The 15,360-nt window shown below is 52.3% G+C and overlaps 1 protein-coding gene across 1 annotated transcript; it reads right to left on the bottom strand.

Annotated features, from left to right (window-relative positions):
• Positions 1 to 885: 885 nt before the first annotated feature.
• On the bottom strand, positions 886 to 11,595 carry CEACAM20 (CEA cell adhesion molecule 20). The gene is made up of 8 exons (XM_008684589.1): positions 11,544 to 11,595; positions 9,218 to 9,350; positions 8,425 to 8,714; positions 7,678 to 7,959; positions 6,234 to 6,512; positions 3,257 to 3,535; positions 1,500 to 1,509; positions 886 to 997 (listed from the first exon to the last, which is right to left on the bottom strand). The coding sequence occupies exons 1-8, from the start codon at positions 11,593 to 11,595 to the stop codon at positions 886 to 888; spliced, it is 1,437 nt and encodes a 478-aa protein (XP_008682811.1).
• Positions 11,596 to 15,360: the final 3,765 nt, after the last annotated feature.

A 15,360-nucleotide genomic window follows, 5' to 3' on the forward strand; every position in this document is an offset into this window, starting at 1 on the left:
CTCCAGTGAGCTTGACCTGGAAATGTCCTGGAAATCTAGCTCTGGGTGGATGTGGCTGTGTGATGAGATGGATGAGGGCAGAAATCTAAGACCTAGCCCTAGTGGGCCCTCTGTAGCGTGGGTTTATCCTTTATCCTTCCTGGACATGGATTTCCTCTCTGTAAAACTGAGCTGGATTGGACAGTTTCTAGGGCTTCCATTTTTGGGGGGAGGCATCCTTCCAGAATCCTAGCCCAGAGATGTTGAAGATGTTTCATTTTGCCTTTAGTCAGCTCCCATCCATCAGTAGAGGGCACAGGAAGCACCGTGTTGAGACGGGTTATAAGGCTGACTTTGAGTTCAGCAGGGATGAGAGTTGTGATTGATTCTTTCTGTCTACAGCGATCAGCTAGCAAGGTTTTCTGAGAGTGAAGAAGGACAGAATGGCAACAAATGCCCTATTTTTTGCTCTGGCTGTTGGAACAGGCAGAACTCCTCAGAGTTCTTGGCTCCAATCTCATCCATGATCTCTAGTGGCAAAGCTGGGAGCAGAGGCCCAGGCTCCCCATACCAGCACCTTCCCCAGCCCCCCATCGCATCAGCCATGAAGTCACTTACTGGAACAGGACTCTGCATGGGGCCCCTCCGCAGAGGTGGGTGTTGCTCCCTCCTGGATGGGGTCCTCTGCTTTTTTCCTTGAGAACCTGAAACCCCAAATCCCTCATTCTTCTGCCTCCAGCCCTTGCCATTTTCACAGGCCCTACCCATATCTCACATCCATTCTTGGGCAACATCCCAAACCCCCTGAGTTCCCCAGTTGCTACAGACACACCTCAGCACCATGGTCAGCAACACTTCCGGCCAGGCAGGCCCCCTGCAGGCCATGCCCCTACCCCATTCCCAGCTTTACCATCTGGCGTTTCTGTTGCAGACGAAACAGCCCAGCCCTGCGGACAGGGCAGTGACAGTCAGGGCCCCGACGGCAATGCCAGCAATGACTCTTGCAGACAGGGATGACCTGGGAGCTGGGCAAGGAGAAAGAATCAGGACCCTGGTCTGACACACCCTCATGCCTGCCCCCATCCCCATTCCCAAGCTCTGGCTTTATCTCTACTGTCACTTGATGAACACGTGTTTTCCAGTCACTGGGAGGCAGCATTTTATGGAGTCATTTCTGCAGTCAATGGCCTATTCACATCTCAGTTGTGTGACCTTGACCATGCTACTTAACCTCTCTGTGCTTCACTTGTCTCCTCTGTAAAACAGGGATAATAGTGTCAGTGGTTGCTGAAAAGATTCAACAGAAGGGTATTCATGTTCCAACTATGGAATGTTCAACATGCTTAACACAGAACAGTATTTAGACCCATGGAAAGTGGTCAGTTAATGGTGGGATGACAATACTGCTTGGGGATGATGGATCAAATATGGCTTTCAGAGGAAAGGACTTTGAAAACCAGAAACCTGGCTTTCTCCCTCTCCATTTTCCCCCTCATTTTCATGCCTGAGTCACCTTTGACTCTCTGGGCCCTGTGACCACGGACAAGTGACCTCCCCTTCTGAGTCTCATTGCCTCATCTGCAAAGTGAGGGAAATGGTACCCCCCGCACAGTGATGATGTGAAGATGAAATGAGATCGTGAATGTTCATGCCGGGCACACCACAGCTGATGGATTAATAAATGGCAGCTGTAATCATTAACGTGGGCCTGTGTTTGCCCATCCGGCTTCTGCCCAGAAGCCTTCCCAAAGGGGTGAAGTCCAGCCGCAGGGATTAGGAAGGCAGCCATGAGGAGCAGGGGGAAGAGGAAGGGGCTCTCTGCTTTGGAGGGGCAGGAGGGGGCTTCCAGGATGCATTGGGGGTTCTTAGTTTCATTCGTTGAGCCTTCATTTCTTTCTGTGTCAAACAAGCATAGCCACTGGCAACCCTCTAGGCTTTGAGGGGATTAAGTGAGATCCCACGTAGGAGTAAGAGTGCTATGCCTGACGCACAGTCGGTACTTGATAAAAGGCGATGATATGATCCGATGATGATGACCATAGAAGCTGCCATCCATCAGGCTCTAAGCTCCACGGGGCCTTCACACATGATCTCATTCAAATCCTACAACACCCCCATGACTAGCAACCGTTCTCACTGCTTCCTCCTCCGAGCCTCTGTTTCTCCATTCATCACATGGTCTTCACAAGACCAGAGAGTTGTTTTGAAGATTAAATAAGGTAGTTTGGGAAGTTGCACAGGGTCCTCCACTCGGTCACAACTAAGAACATGACTCCTGAGGTGGCCAGCCTGGTTTCGAACCCTAGGACAGGGCTCAGTCTTTCCTACACAACAGAGATGCTAGCAGGCCCAGCTCAGAGCTGGCTGGCAGGGGGCACCCAAGCAGCGTTTGCTGATACTGTGTAGGGAAAGGCTCGTTTCAGGCATGCGGCACAGGCTCAATAAAGAATAATTTTATTTGTTTAATAAACACAATATGCCAGGCACTGCCATAAAAACCTTACAAATGTTGGTTAATTTTCAACGACCCTATGATATAAGCACAACTCTTATGTTTGTTTTACCCACAAGGAATCAGAGGCCCAGAGAGGTTAAGCAGCATGCCCAAGGTCACACAGCCAGTAAGTATTGGAGCTGGGATACAAAACTCTGGCTAACGGCGACACTGTGTTGCCCTCTCAAGAACTCAGGACAGAAATACAGGGCCAGTCACACCCAGTTGTTATTAATATAATTCCTATAATTAGGGACACCTGGGTGGCTCAGTCGGTTAAGCACCTGCCTTCAGCTCAGGTCATGATCTCAGGGTCCTGGGATCGAGTCCTGCATCGGGCTCCTTGCCAGGCAGGGAGTCTGCTTCTCCCTTTCACTCTGTTGCTCCCCCTGCTCGCTCTCTCTCTCGCTCGCTCACTCGCTCTCAAGCAAATGGAATCTTTAAAAATATATAATTAATATAATTCCGACCAGTTCACTCCTTCCCTCATTGACTATCTCCCTGACTCATTGTACTTCTAAACAACTCTGGAAGATAAGGCACCACAATCCCCATTTCCAGGTAAGAAAACTGAGGCTCAGAGCAACCTAGAGGGTTTCCAGGGCACGCAGCTAGGAAGGAGAGGTTCTAGCTCCCAAGCCTTACAGGCTGGGATTCAGCAGCTCCAGACTGGGAACCTGCCCCATGTAACACACTCGTTGTCACACTAGAAGTCTAGAGAGTGGGGCTGCCCTCTGGGGAAAGCTGCCTGGACCCCAGGGGAAGGGGCACCGAGGTACTCACCTACCACTCTGACTAGGACCGAAGCAGAGCGGGCCAGCTGGGTCAGTGGGTTGGAGGCCGTGCAGTTGTAGATGCCCTGGTGTTCCCAGGTCAGGACCCCGATGATTAACTGCTCCCCCATATACACAGTGGTGGAGTGTTCAATGGTCCAGTGAAACTTAGCGCCCGGCTGGGACTCCGCCTGACACTGCAGGGTCAGGCTGGAGTTGAGCTCCGCCTTGATGGTGCTGACCACCCCGGACGCTGCCCCGCTGGTGATGGCCACTTGATCGGGGCCGTCTGTGTGCAAAGGCAAATATTATCCACCGGTGAGTTTTCTTGTTATGCCTGCTCTCCTTCTGTATTGGAAGCTTTACCCCTTTCCCTCCTTCTCAGGTATAACTAACAGAATTCTAGGTGGTAGCCTGGAGAACAAAGGCTCTTTCAACAGCCATTGAAAGGAGTCTTGGCAAGATGTTCCCTTTTCCTCCTTAGCTGCGAAGCAGGCAGACTGAGGTCTACAGCGTGGAAGGGAGAAACCCAAAGCAAAACCAGCATCAAAATAAAACACAAACCCCCTGCCCTTGCAAAAGTGAGCTTCACCAGGGAGCCTCATAAAGCACCCAGGCTTCCCAAATTGTTGCTGTGTCCTGTGAGCATAGCCCCACGCTTCCAAAAACTTTACCATTCTGATGGACTTTCTTACTGAAGAGCAAATAGCCCTGTTGCAATATTTAAATTTATATCCGTGTATTCTCCAAAGTAGAGATACTTGTGGAGTTCCTTCCTGAAGCCAGAAGGACAGCACTGGCACTTGGCTTTCCTCCCACATGCACGAAGGAAGCAAACGAAATGGCTGTTGAGTTTCTCATGCAAACTAAGAGTTGGGTCTTTGTCTTATTTAAATTAATGTGAACTAGTGGAAAGAAGGATGCAAAGAGTTTCTGGTTGGGACACTCCAGGAAGGAGGAAAATCCTGCCCCCATCCCCTCCTAGGTATCCTTTGATATTCTCCCCATCCGAACCCCATGGCCAACAGGATCCCTTAGGATCTTCCCATCCCGGTGTCAAATCCTCCACACAGCAGCCAGAGGGTCTCCCTAAGTACAAACTTGATACTATCCCTCCCCTGCTCAGAACCCTCCATGGCTCCCCAGTACCCTTAGCACAAAGGCCATGGCTGATGAGCTCATTCACAATCGTGCCCTTGCAGACCCCTCTAGCCCCACCTCTCACCTCTCCACACCTCCCACTCTCAATTCAGAAAAAAGATCCTACTTGGATTCCTTCTTTATCATGGTTCCTCTTACTTCAGAGCCTTCACACATTCTCTTCCTTCTTTGGAATGCTCTTCCTGGAGTCTGCTCTACCTAGCTAACTTACTCGTCCTCTGGATCTCCTGGTAGACACCACCTTTCACAATGAGCCTTCCCACATCCCCCAGACGGGTGGGGGCTTCCTTTGGGTTGCCCAAATCCTGTCGTCCCATGGCAGCCCTCTTGACACTATTTTGTCTTGGCCTGATTATCGACCTCTCCATCCCGAGTAGGCTGGGAGCTCCAAAAGTCATGGCTGTTATTATCAAGCACCCCACATTTGCTCAGCAGAGAGGGAGAGCAAAAGAGCAGTTTTCAGTTTCAGGACTGAAGTGGGAAGGGAACAAGAGAGCAGCGGTGTATATAACCCCCATCTCCTTACGCCCCGTTACTTAACACGTATACACGTGGACCCTACTTTCTCTTGCTGCAGGCACCTCCTCTCCACTTCAGCTCATGGCGGCTACATCATCTGAGTGGCTCAGGCAAAAACCTTGGAGTCTGTCCCTTTCTCTTTCACTTGTGTCAACAGCAGCACATCCTGAGTTTTAGATTCAAAATGAATCCATGGTCCCATGGTCCAACCACTTCTCATTCCCCTGACAGACAGCTATGGCCACCCCGACAAGGGGCCTTGCAGACTTCTGACAGCAGGAGTTTCAATAACCAAGTGCCCAGCCCCTGAAATCCACTGCCAGCCCTCCCACGGGCTGCACCTGACCTGTACCTGAGCGTGTTGGGGAAACTGAGGCAGGCCCCTTCCTTAGAGATACAGAGCTCCCCAACAGCCTTGATGATGTTCCTCAGACTGCATGGTGGTCTCCGTGCTTCCACCCAACCTTTTCTCCCTCCCCCTCCCTCGCTTGCTCAGGGTGGGACAAGCGTCTCGGTCACTGGCTCCCCCAGCCTTCCAAGGCTCCCTCTCCACGTTTCTGCACAGGAGCATTCCTCCTACTAAAATCCTTGCACGTGTCACTCCTTTAATCCTACCTTGGAGTCTGCCTCTCCAAGGACCCAAACAAACGCACCACTTTCTCAACCTCCTCCCTCTCCCCTGCTTCCACCCCACAGACAAAGGTCCAGGATGCCCTGTGAAAACCTAAGTCCAATCCTCTCCTCCCTCCCCTCAGAGCCTTCTGTTGCTCCCGATGCCCTCTCCACGGTTCACAGCGCCCTGCAGGATCTGCCCCCACCCTTTCACCTCAACCTCTCCTGTTCCGTCCTCCCCTTAATTCACCTGCGTGGTTGCCTTGGCCTCCTTGGGTTCCTATGCCCACTGCTCATCACCCACCTCACACGCTGCTCCCTCCCCCGGCGCCCTCTTTCCTTAGCTGCCTGCAACGTTCTGCGTTAACACCGCCTCCTCAGGGAGGCCTCCCCTGACTACCCCACCTAAGACCGCAGCACCTTCCCCTCCCAACTTCTCCTGTCCCTCCTGCTGCCTCGTGGTTCTCCTTGTCCCCGCCCGACACACCATGCCTCTCCCTTGCTTAGCTGTTTATGGTGTGTCTGCCCACTAGAATGTAAGCCCCACAAGGACGGGGGCTTTGCCTTGTCCCGTGCCCAGACATGCCTGGCACAGAGCAGGTATTCAATAATTGTGGAACAAATGGCTAGAAGGAGCAACCAAAAGGGAGGGAAGGAGGACAAGAGGAGGACAAGGTCCGGCTTGGGTGACTCACAGCTGATGGTGAGCGTGAGGGGCTCGCTTCGTGCCTGGCTGCCCCAGTTCCAGACCTCACACTCATAGGGGCCCGTGTCATCTCTCTGAAGGCCATGGATGACCAGGCTCCTGTTGTCGGCCGACAGTACCAGGTGCTCACTAGGCAGGAGGGCCTGGCCCCTCAGGAACCACAGGACTCCAGCCCCCTTGTGGGAGGTCTGGCAGGTCAGGGTCACAGAGCTGGCATTCTCCATGAGATTCAGGCTTGGGGACACAACGCTGGGCTTGGTCAGCATTTCTGGAAACACACAGAGACACGGGGTGGGGGTCAGGGACCCTTCCCCAGTCTCCTGCCCAGGCGGGTGCCACAGGGCTTTCCAACAATATGCGTGTATGTGTTGTGGTGTGTGTGTGTGTTCTTTGCCTATGATTGCATTGTATGGAAGGTATGAGTGTGTGCTGTGTGACAATTATGCATGGTATGGGTTTCGTGTGTATGGTGAGTGTGCGGTGTATGGACATGTGTGTATGAGTTTGTGTGTGTTGTACAGATGTTTTGTGACTATCACTCTGAGTGTGTATTACGTGTGTATATTTTCTGCATATGAGTGTATGTCGTGTGTGGTATCGTATGTGTTACGCACATGTGTTGTATGGTGTTCTATACGCTTTGTGTGTGACTGTGTTGTGTGTGTGGTATGTAGATACTGAGTATGTGTAACGTGTGTCAGTGTGTACATGCGCAGAGGGTATCGAATGCATAGTGTGTGGTGTATTTTCTGTGTTGTATGTGAGGGTGTCGAGTGACTGTAATGTGTGTGTTGTGTGTGTGTTACATGTTGCATGCATGTATGTTTTACACAACAGTGTGTGTGTGTTTGCGGTGCTGTTTGTGGTATATGTGTTGTGTGTGTGATACGTATGTCTGTGTTTTACGTGAGTATATCCCGTGTGTGGCACGTGTTGTGTGTATGTGTGAGTGTGTTGCTTGCATGTGTTGGGGTCTGTGTAAGCTTGTGATGTAGGTCAATGCTGCGTTATGTGTTGTATGCATGTTGTGTGTGCTTTGCATGCATGTTGTGTGTTGGTTGTGGTGTATTCATTGTGCGTGAATTACGTGTGTCTTGTGTGTGTTGTGCATGTGTGTGAGTGTGCTGTGCATATGTGGTTACTATTTCTGTGTTGAGATGTGTGACTACTGTGTTAGTGTTTGTATGGATAGAGAATCAGCCCCCCACCAGCTTTCGGAGAATCAAAGAACGGCCAGCCCACAGAGAGCCAACAAGGTCTTGTGGAAGATGGGCCGAGCCAGGAGCCGGGTCCTTCTCTGTGGTCAGAGCCCTGTTCTGCCTCCAGCCACGTAAGAAATCCCCACTCTTCTGGGTCCCCCTGAACCTCCGGGATATTGGCGTAGCTCTGATTCTCAGAGGAACGAAGGAGAGGAACAGGGCAAAGAGACTCACCAAGGACTCGGACTTCAAGAGCCCCCAGGCGGAGCAGGTGGGTGGCGTTGTTGGACGCCAAGCACCTATACATGCCTTCATGTTCCGTGGACATGGCCTGGATGGTGAATGTTCTTGTGGTGGAAAATGGAGCCGAGTTATTGTTGAGAAACCAGGAGTGGACGGCAGGTGGATAAGACTGCGTTTCCACAGAGAAGGTCATGGTGGAGCCCTCTAGCACCTCAACCACCTCCCCGCTGGATACACCAGAATCCAACTTGATTTCAAATGGGTCAGGACCATCTGGAAGGACAAGAACAATCACAGCAGTAATGATCACATCAGCAACGGCTCTCTTAGGGAGACCTCGGGAGTCAATAAATATTAATATTTCTCGTCTCCCCACCCAAGCTCTGGATCAATTACAAAGGAGATACAGGAGTCTAATGGAAATTAAACGTCAGCCTTCTCCCTGGGTAAAGTAGGATCGTAAGACACATCTAAAGCATACCAGCAAATGCTCTTTCCTTGCCCCTACCCAGGCAAGATTTTGTAGCAAACATCTGAAGGTTAAGGAACTTAGTTTTGGATATTTTAACTTGGATGTTTCCAGTAGAGTCCAAGTAGAGACAACAAGGAGTTAGTTATACATCTGGAGCCAAGGGTAGACAAGTCCACATTTCAGTGGTATCAGAAGCTGTGAGACTAGAGGAAATTACCCAGAAAGGGGTATCAGTGAGGAGCTGGGGAGAACAGACAGGGACTCACAGTTCACGGTCAGGAAGGTGGGGTCACTGCTCTGGACCTGGCGGAAACCCTCAGCTTTGCATTTGTAAGTCCCAGAGTCCTCCCGCCGCACAGTGAGGATGGTGAGTTTCTTTCCATCTGTAGACAGCAGCATGCGCTCATGGAACACCAGGGGGACATCGTTGGCGAACCAGTGGATGGTGACATTGGCATTCTTGGTGTCACAGAAGAGGGTCACCTGTCCCCTCTGCTCTATGGCAGTGTCCTGGCTGATTGAAATGGTGGGCCTGGCCAGCAGTTCTGCACGGGGAGAAATAGAGAGGAGACAGAGGCAGAGACAGAGGAGGACCAAGCAAAACGTAGCTCCAGAGGGACCCAGAGGGACTGGACCGGAATTGCCAGAAGACAGGGGTGCTCAATGCCTGGACTCAAATGCTAGAACTGCTGCTCATTCTAAGTGTGATCATGGGCAACTTACTTCCCCTCTCTGAGCCTCATTAAAGCGGCTTGGACAAATAAAGCAGAAGGATCTGAGGACAGTGGGTCAATTAGTATCAGCTGTAAGGAGAATCACGTTTGTAACTGGGATGCCAGCCAGATCCCACTGCCAACTTCGTAGCCAACCTTTCCACCCACAACCACAGGCCACCCCTCTACCCCTGCCCCCAGTACAACTGATCTGACCGGTTGTTGCCAGAGCCTGGCCGGGCCAATCAGATTTGTCCTGTTGGGACTCTGGGCACGGAATCCTGATGGTGCTTAAGGATGAAGGCAGGCATCAAAACGATAGCCTTGTTTTCTGTGCCCACGTCTCTGAATGGGCCACGAGTCTGGGGTCCCAGACCTGGACAGAACAACATCCTTCTCACCTTGGGTGATGTTAAGTGGGCTGGCAGCAAGGGTGAGCTGGGCTGCAGCTGGCAGACTCCACATGGTCAAAAGTGAGGCTGGCGGAGAAGAGAGAAGAGGCATTCAGAGAAGGAGAGGTGTGTGTGGAGGGCGTTCAGTTATGGTCTTCATAGAGGGAGGTCTAGGTCACGGACATGACACTTCACCCCTAAGGCTTGACTCCTAGCCATTACTCACTGACCATGTGACTTGTGGCATGTTTGTAATCTTCTTGAGCCCCAATTTGTCCAGCTGTAGAATGGCCATAATATCACCTGCATCTTAGGGTGGCTGTGTCGTGGTAATGAACACTGGCAAGCGGCAAGCTGTAATGGGGCCCCCGAGGGTCACTGTGCCCCCTCCCAGGATGCTCACCCTACAGGAGGTACATGACCAGTCTCCTCATTCCACACAGAGGGAAGGAGATGCTCCAAGAGGTGGAGTCCCTTTCCGAGACCATTTGAGTTCAGTGGCAGAAGCCAAACTTGAACCTGGCCTGCCAGCGCCTAAGGAATGTGTTCTTAACACCCAAATTCCTCCTGTGAGCCCAGGGATGGGCACAGAGCTGATCCCTAATAAACAGGAACTTCTATTATCTCTGGTGGGGGGAATTAACCTTTGGTACTTCCGCAGACTTGCCCTCAGGTGGAGATTTCCCTCCCGGGAGGAAAAGGGAACAAGATAGCAAGAGTTGTTGGTTTTCCATTTGGCCAATCTATATTCAGGCTTGAAGAGACCGTGGGCATGAGTGGGGACCCCCCACCTCCAGCTGCCATGCTCATGTGCAGCTGACCTTGATACCCGCCACCCCTCCTCTCAGACCAATTCCTAGAGGCTAGCAGCTATGTTTCTCTCCAGCCCTCACTGGACTCCGGTCTGGCCGAGCCCTACCCGGTTCCCTGCTCAGTCAGTGGTTAAGGGCATGGACTCTTAGGATATTTGGAAACAAATACTGACTCTCATGCTTCCTAGGTCTATCATCATGGGCAAGAGGCTTTCTCTTCGTGAGCCTCAGTTTCTTCAACAGCAAAATGGGGAGAATAGAACTTAACTTAGTTCATCGGGTTGTTGTGAGGCTTCATGAGATATCAGATGTGACGTGCTTAAAACAGACACAGTAAGTGATCAGTCATTATTATTATTGCCATGTTTGTATTTTCTGCCTGTAATACTGCTAGAGGTTAAGTCCACAAGCTTAGAGCCTGACTGTCTGCCTGTGAATCCCAGCTTTGTCATATTTTGGGGGCAGGTAATGTCCTGTGAGTCCCAGTTTCCCCATCTGTAAAATGGAGTAATAACAGTTCCCACCTCATGTAACCATTATAAGGACAAAAGAAATACTACGAGTGAAAGCATCAACGGTGGGTCTCATCACACCCATTCGAGATAAATCTCCCTCAGCAGACAGCCTTTACCTGGCCCCTTCCCTCCCGCCTCCTCCCCACAGGGTCCTGCCTTCTGTGCACAAAGCAAACTTAGCAGAGAAGCTGATAACTCACAGCCCCTCCGGGGAACCCCGGAGCCCCTGCAGCCTGCCAGGGTCAGCCAGGGCGGAGAGCCGGTCTCAGGGCCACACAGCAAAGCAGGGCTGAGTTTTGCACATCACATATTGCAAAATCATTTCTTTGCCCCCAAAATGCTTTTTCTTATCAAAATAGACTAGTTTCTTCCTTCTGCCTCCGAGACTCTAAGCATCAATGTCACATCCATCCCCTGTCCTGAGGTGTGACCTGGCCACTCGGGGCTGGCACATCCTCCCTCTGCCCGTCTTCTCCTGTCTCAGCGTCACGTTCCAGCTCNTTCCCTGCCTCTCTCTCTGGCTCTCTCTCTCGCTGTCTCCACGACTCTCCTGAATCTATTTCTCTGCGTTTGTACACTTGCCCTGCTGTCTCTGTCTGTTCTCTGTCTTCCTCTCTCCTATCTGTCCCTCCCTGTTCTTCCCTCTGCTACAGTTTCTCCTCTCATTTTCACTCTCTGCCTCTCTGTCCCCCTATTTCTGTCTAGGCTTCTGGTTCTGTGGCTCTAATTCCATCTCTTTCTGTATATGTCATTATCTCTGGTCTCTCTCTACCTTTGTCAATCTCCTTGGTATTTGTCTTCATTTCTCTGTGTATGTGTGTCTCCCGATTTCTCTTTATGTCTCTCTCTCTCTTTTGTGGATACACATGCGAGTGCACACACACACACACACACACACACACACACACACACACACCATCCCCAGCCCCCTCTGAAGGGAGCACTGCACTCACCTGCAAGCAGGATTCCCGCCCAGTGGTGGCCCCATAAGTCAGCAAGCCCCATGGGTCCTGGCACCTGACCAGTGTGCCCTGGCTTGCACACACAGACACTGTCTTCACTCCAGCTGCACCCCTCCAGCTTCCTCTTCTTCCCCTCTGCCCTGCGGCAACCTAACTGTGATGACAGTGGCTCCTGGGACAGACGGGTGGTGGCGCCAGGGAGGAACTTTGGACCCACCTCCCCCTTCCACCCCAGGGCTCTCTTTCCTTCCTCTGTCCAGCACAGAGAACAAGAGTCCCAGGAATCCTGGGGTTTCCACCAGGATGGAAAAGAAGACAGAAATCCCTGTCTTTTGGCCCTGAGTCCCCTTGAGAATTATGTCCCCCTCCTCCTAAGGCCCCCCTCCCTGCTTCTTTGCCACGATGCAGAAGCAATCCGGGTAGAAAGGGTGCCAGGGAGTCAACTGGAGAATGTTAGAGTTAAGGAGACCAGGAACCAAGATAATGATAGTCAATAGTAATGAGAGCAAAATAATAATGGTGGCTCCTGATTGTTGAGAGCTTAATAAAATCAAGCTCGGTACCAAGCTCACCATGAACAGCCTGAAAATATTACGTCAGCTGAAATGATACTGGTCATAAACACAAAGGAGGAAGCACAGAATGAGCTGGGTTGGGAGAACCCTAGGGGGTACCTGACCCCCGCCTGGGGAGAAGGGGCAAGGAGGGCTTCCTGGAGGAGCAGACATCTGAGCTGAGACGGGGGACACAGTAAAGGTTCAATACAGGAGAGTAGCTTTTTTTTTTTTAATTCCCTATGGGTAAGACAAGATGATGGTCTTTGGGAGCACACAGACCAAGAAGACTGGAGGTGATCAACTGGACCAGGGAACAACCATTAACAACCATCAATCCATGTATGCATTCATTCATTCACTCCCTCATTCATTAACAGATATTCCCTGAACTCCTCTTCTGTGCTGATCCCTGTGCTTAGTAGTGTTGGGGACACAGTAGTGACTAAGACATCCCCAGCCCTGCCAGCATGAGCTCACGGGCTTGTCCCCAGTCAGTGCCAACCCAGCGTGCACTGGGCTGGGCTGGGGGGGCCCAGAGGAGGTGGCTGACCTGGACTAGAGGTCAGGGAGGACTTCCTGGAGGAGAGGACATCAAGCCTGAGACCTGGAAGATGGAGGAATGGGTCAGGCGAGAGTCTGGAAGGCAGAGAGGGCAGCATGCGGGACATTGCTGAGCTTGAGGCACAGAGGAAAGTTCAGATGGCTTCAGAAAAGAGGAAGTGAGAGGGCAGGTGGTTCAAGGTAAGGCTGAGAAAACTCTAAAATGATTCCCTAGGGCAAGAGAGGCACTGCGGCATCACGAGGAGAGCTCGGTCACCCAGCTGCCTCAGCTTGCTGCCCGTCTGGGTCTCCTTCATGCCACAGGCAGTCACCCAGTGTCTGCTCCAGGGATGCACGTGGCTGAGCAAACTGGCTCTGGAGACCAACTGCGGGGATGCAAACCCTGGCCCCACCACTCGCCAACCGTGTGGCCCAGGGCATGTCACTCCACCTCCCTCGTGACCACTTTCCTCGGCTCTAAGATGGGGTGGGGACGGTCTTGCCTCTCTGGAGGCTCTGCGGCTCCGAGTGGGAGGCTGGGCCTGAGTCCTCCATGCCCCAGCTGTGGTTTGTCTGGACAGTTACGTCACCTGTGAGCTTCCGTGTCCCATCTGCAGACCGGGGCGTCTGTGCAGATGTTTGTGAGAATGAGAGGATTTAATGCTGGGAAAGTGCCTGGCACAGTGCCTGGCACGGACGTGTGAATCTCCACTAGGTGCTGTGACTGTGATGACGGCAGCCCCTGCAAGGAAGTGTGCACTCACTCAGTCATTCAACACACGTGTCCTGAGCACCTCCTGGGCCTACCCTGCATGCTCGGGACAACATGGACAGAAAATCCAGTTCCAGGGCGGAGAGAGACGATAAACAATAAGCATACTAGGTACGTTATGTGGGATATCAAGAAGTGATATAGGCGAAGGAAAAATGAAAAGTCGGGCGCCTGGGGGGCTCAGTCGGTGAAGCGGCTGCCTTCAGCTCAGGTCATGACCTCAGGGTCCTGGGATCGAGCCCCATGTCGGGCTTCCTGCTCAGCGGGGAGCCTGCCTCTCCCTCTCGCTCTGCTCTGCTTCTGATCTCTGTCAAAGAAATTAATAAAATGTTTAAAAACATGGAAAGTCGCGTAGGTTAGAGGATATAGCATTCCGTCTCGTGGTTAAGAACACTGAAGCTCACAGAGGGGGAGGCGACTTGCTTGAGGTCACACGGCCTATCAGGCCACATGTCCTGGTCTACCTGGCTCCGTCTGTCCTGCCTTCCCAGGTCCTAACGTGGCTTCTGGCTCTGTACACCCAGCTCAATCAACGCCTGTGGCCTCATCAGCTCACCACTCTCCCACTGTCTGCGGCTCCCTGTGCCGGGCGCACCTGTGCATGCCAGCCGGCATTCAAGGCCTCCATCTCTCCATCCTGTTCCTCCCGGGGTTCCTGGGTCTTCGGACTATCCATTCACTCCTTGGCCGGGCTTCCCTCCTGATTCCTCTGCTCAGTCCACTCCCATCCTGGGGCCCTCTCCTCTCCCTCACCTCTGCCCCACCCAAGAGCACAGAGCCGCCACTGGAGTGGACTTCCCAAATCTGCCCTTTCATACAGGAGCGGGGTTTTCTCTCCCAGAATCCCCTCCCTACCCTCCCCAGGGCACGTTCTGTGTTGTCCTGCCCCAACAAGAAAGAGGAACTTCTGGGCCCCTCCCTGTTGTACAACTTTCGCTTTGTTTCTGACAGGTGAAAATATACCCAGGGCCCTCCTGCTTCCACACCCTCACCTACCAGCCTCACGCGGGACTCCCACCCCATACCACCTCTCTATGGCTGCCCCCCGCCCGGTTCGCTCAGCAAAGATTTATTTGGCTCTACTCTGTGCCAGGCACTGTTTTAGGTGCTCAGAGCACACCAGCAAACAAAACAAATACCCTTAAATCACCTTTTATGCAAGGATGGGCAGAGGCAGAGGGAGACAGACAACAGGCAGGACACGTGATTAAATAACTGAATCATCTATGATGTTACAAAGTGCCGCGTGACCTGAGGGATCAGGGCAAGGGGTCAGCATGCTGGACGTGCAGGATGCAGGGCAACCCTGGGAGACCCACCAAGTCTCAAGGAACAACTTGAAGGAAGTGACAAGGTGAATCAAGCACGTGTCTGGAGGCTCCTGAGAATTGCTTCACTTCTGAAAAAATGGAGGCGGGGTCCCAAAGAGCCATCCCTTGCTTCCTGTATTTAAATAACTGTGTGGGGCGCCTGGGTGGCTCAGTCATTAAGCGTCTGCCTTCGGCTCAGGTCATGAGCCCAGGGTCCTGTCCCCACATCAGGCTCCCTGCTCAGCGGGGAGCCTGCTTCTCCCTCTCCCTCTGCCCCTCCCCCCTCTCATGCTCTCTCTCAAATAAATCAATAAAATCTTTCTGATTAATTGTGTGAGTTGCCTACTGCTGCCTTAACCAATCACAGCAAATCACCACAAACTCGGCGGTTTAAAACAACGTAAATTCATCATGTCACCGTTCTGCGGGTCAGAAGTTCAGGCCGGCTCTGCAAGCTTCCCCGCTGATATCAGCGTGTCCCCGGCTGGGCCCCTCGTGAGTGGGAAGAACCCACTCGCCAGCTCATTCAGAGTGTTGGCAGAACCCAGTTCCTTGGAGCTGTTAAGACTGAGGTCCCCGTTCCCTTGTTGGTTCCCGGGGCCTCCCCCCAGTCCTTGCAAGAGAGCCCT

This window comes from Ursus maritimus, unplaced genomic scaffold, assembly GCF_017311325.1.
Source record: "Ursus maritimus isolate PB19 unplaced genomic scaffold, ASM1731132v1 scaffold_19, whole genome shotgun sequence".
NCBI classification, from domain to species: Eukaryota; Metazoa; Chordata; class Mammalia; order Carnivora; family Ursidae; genus Ursus; species Ursus maritimus.

What these genes read in the sequence shown, in the direction of transcription:
- CEACAM20 (XM_008684589.1), bottom strand. Translation starts at nt 11,595, where the DNA reads ATGGGGCTTGCTGACTTATGGGGCCACCACTGGGCGGGAATCCTGCTT. An exon ending in TCTTGAAGTCCGAGTCCTTG is followed by an intron (nt 6,513 to 7,677) that starts GTGAGTCTCTTT and finishes GTGTGTTTCCAG; the next exon opens with AAATGCTGACCAAGCCCAGC. An exon ending in CCTCACGCTCACCATCAGCT is followed by an intron (nt 3,536 to 6,233) that starts GTGAGTCACCCA and finishes CTTTGCACACAG; the next exon opens with ACGGCCCCGATCAAGTGGCC.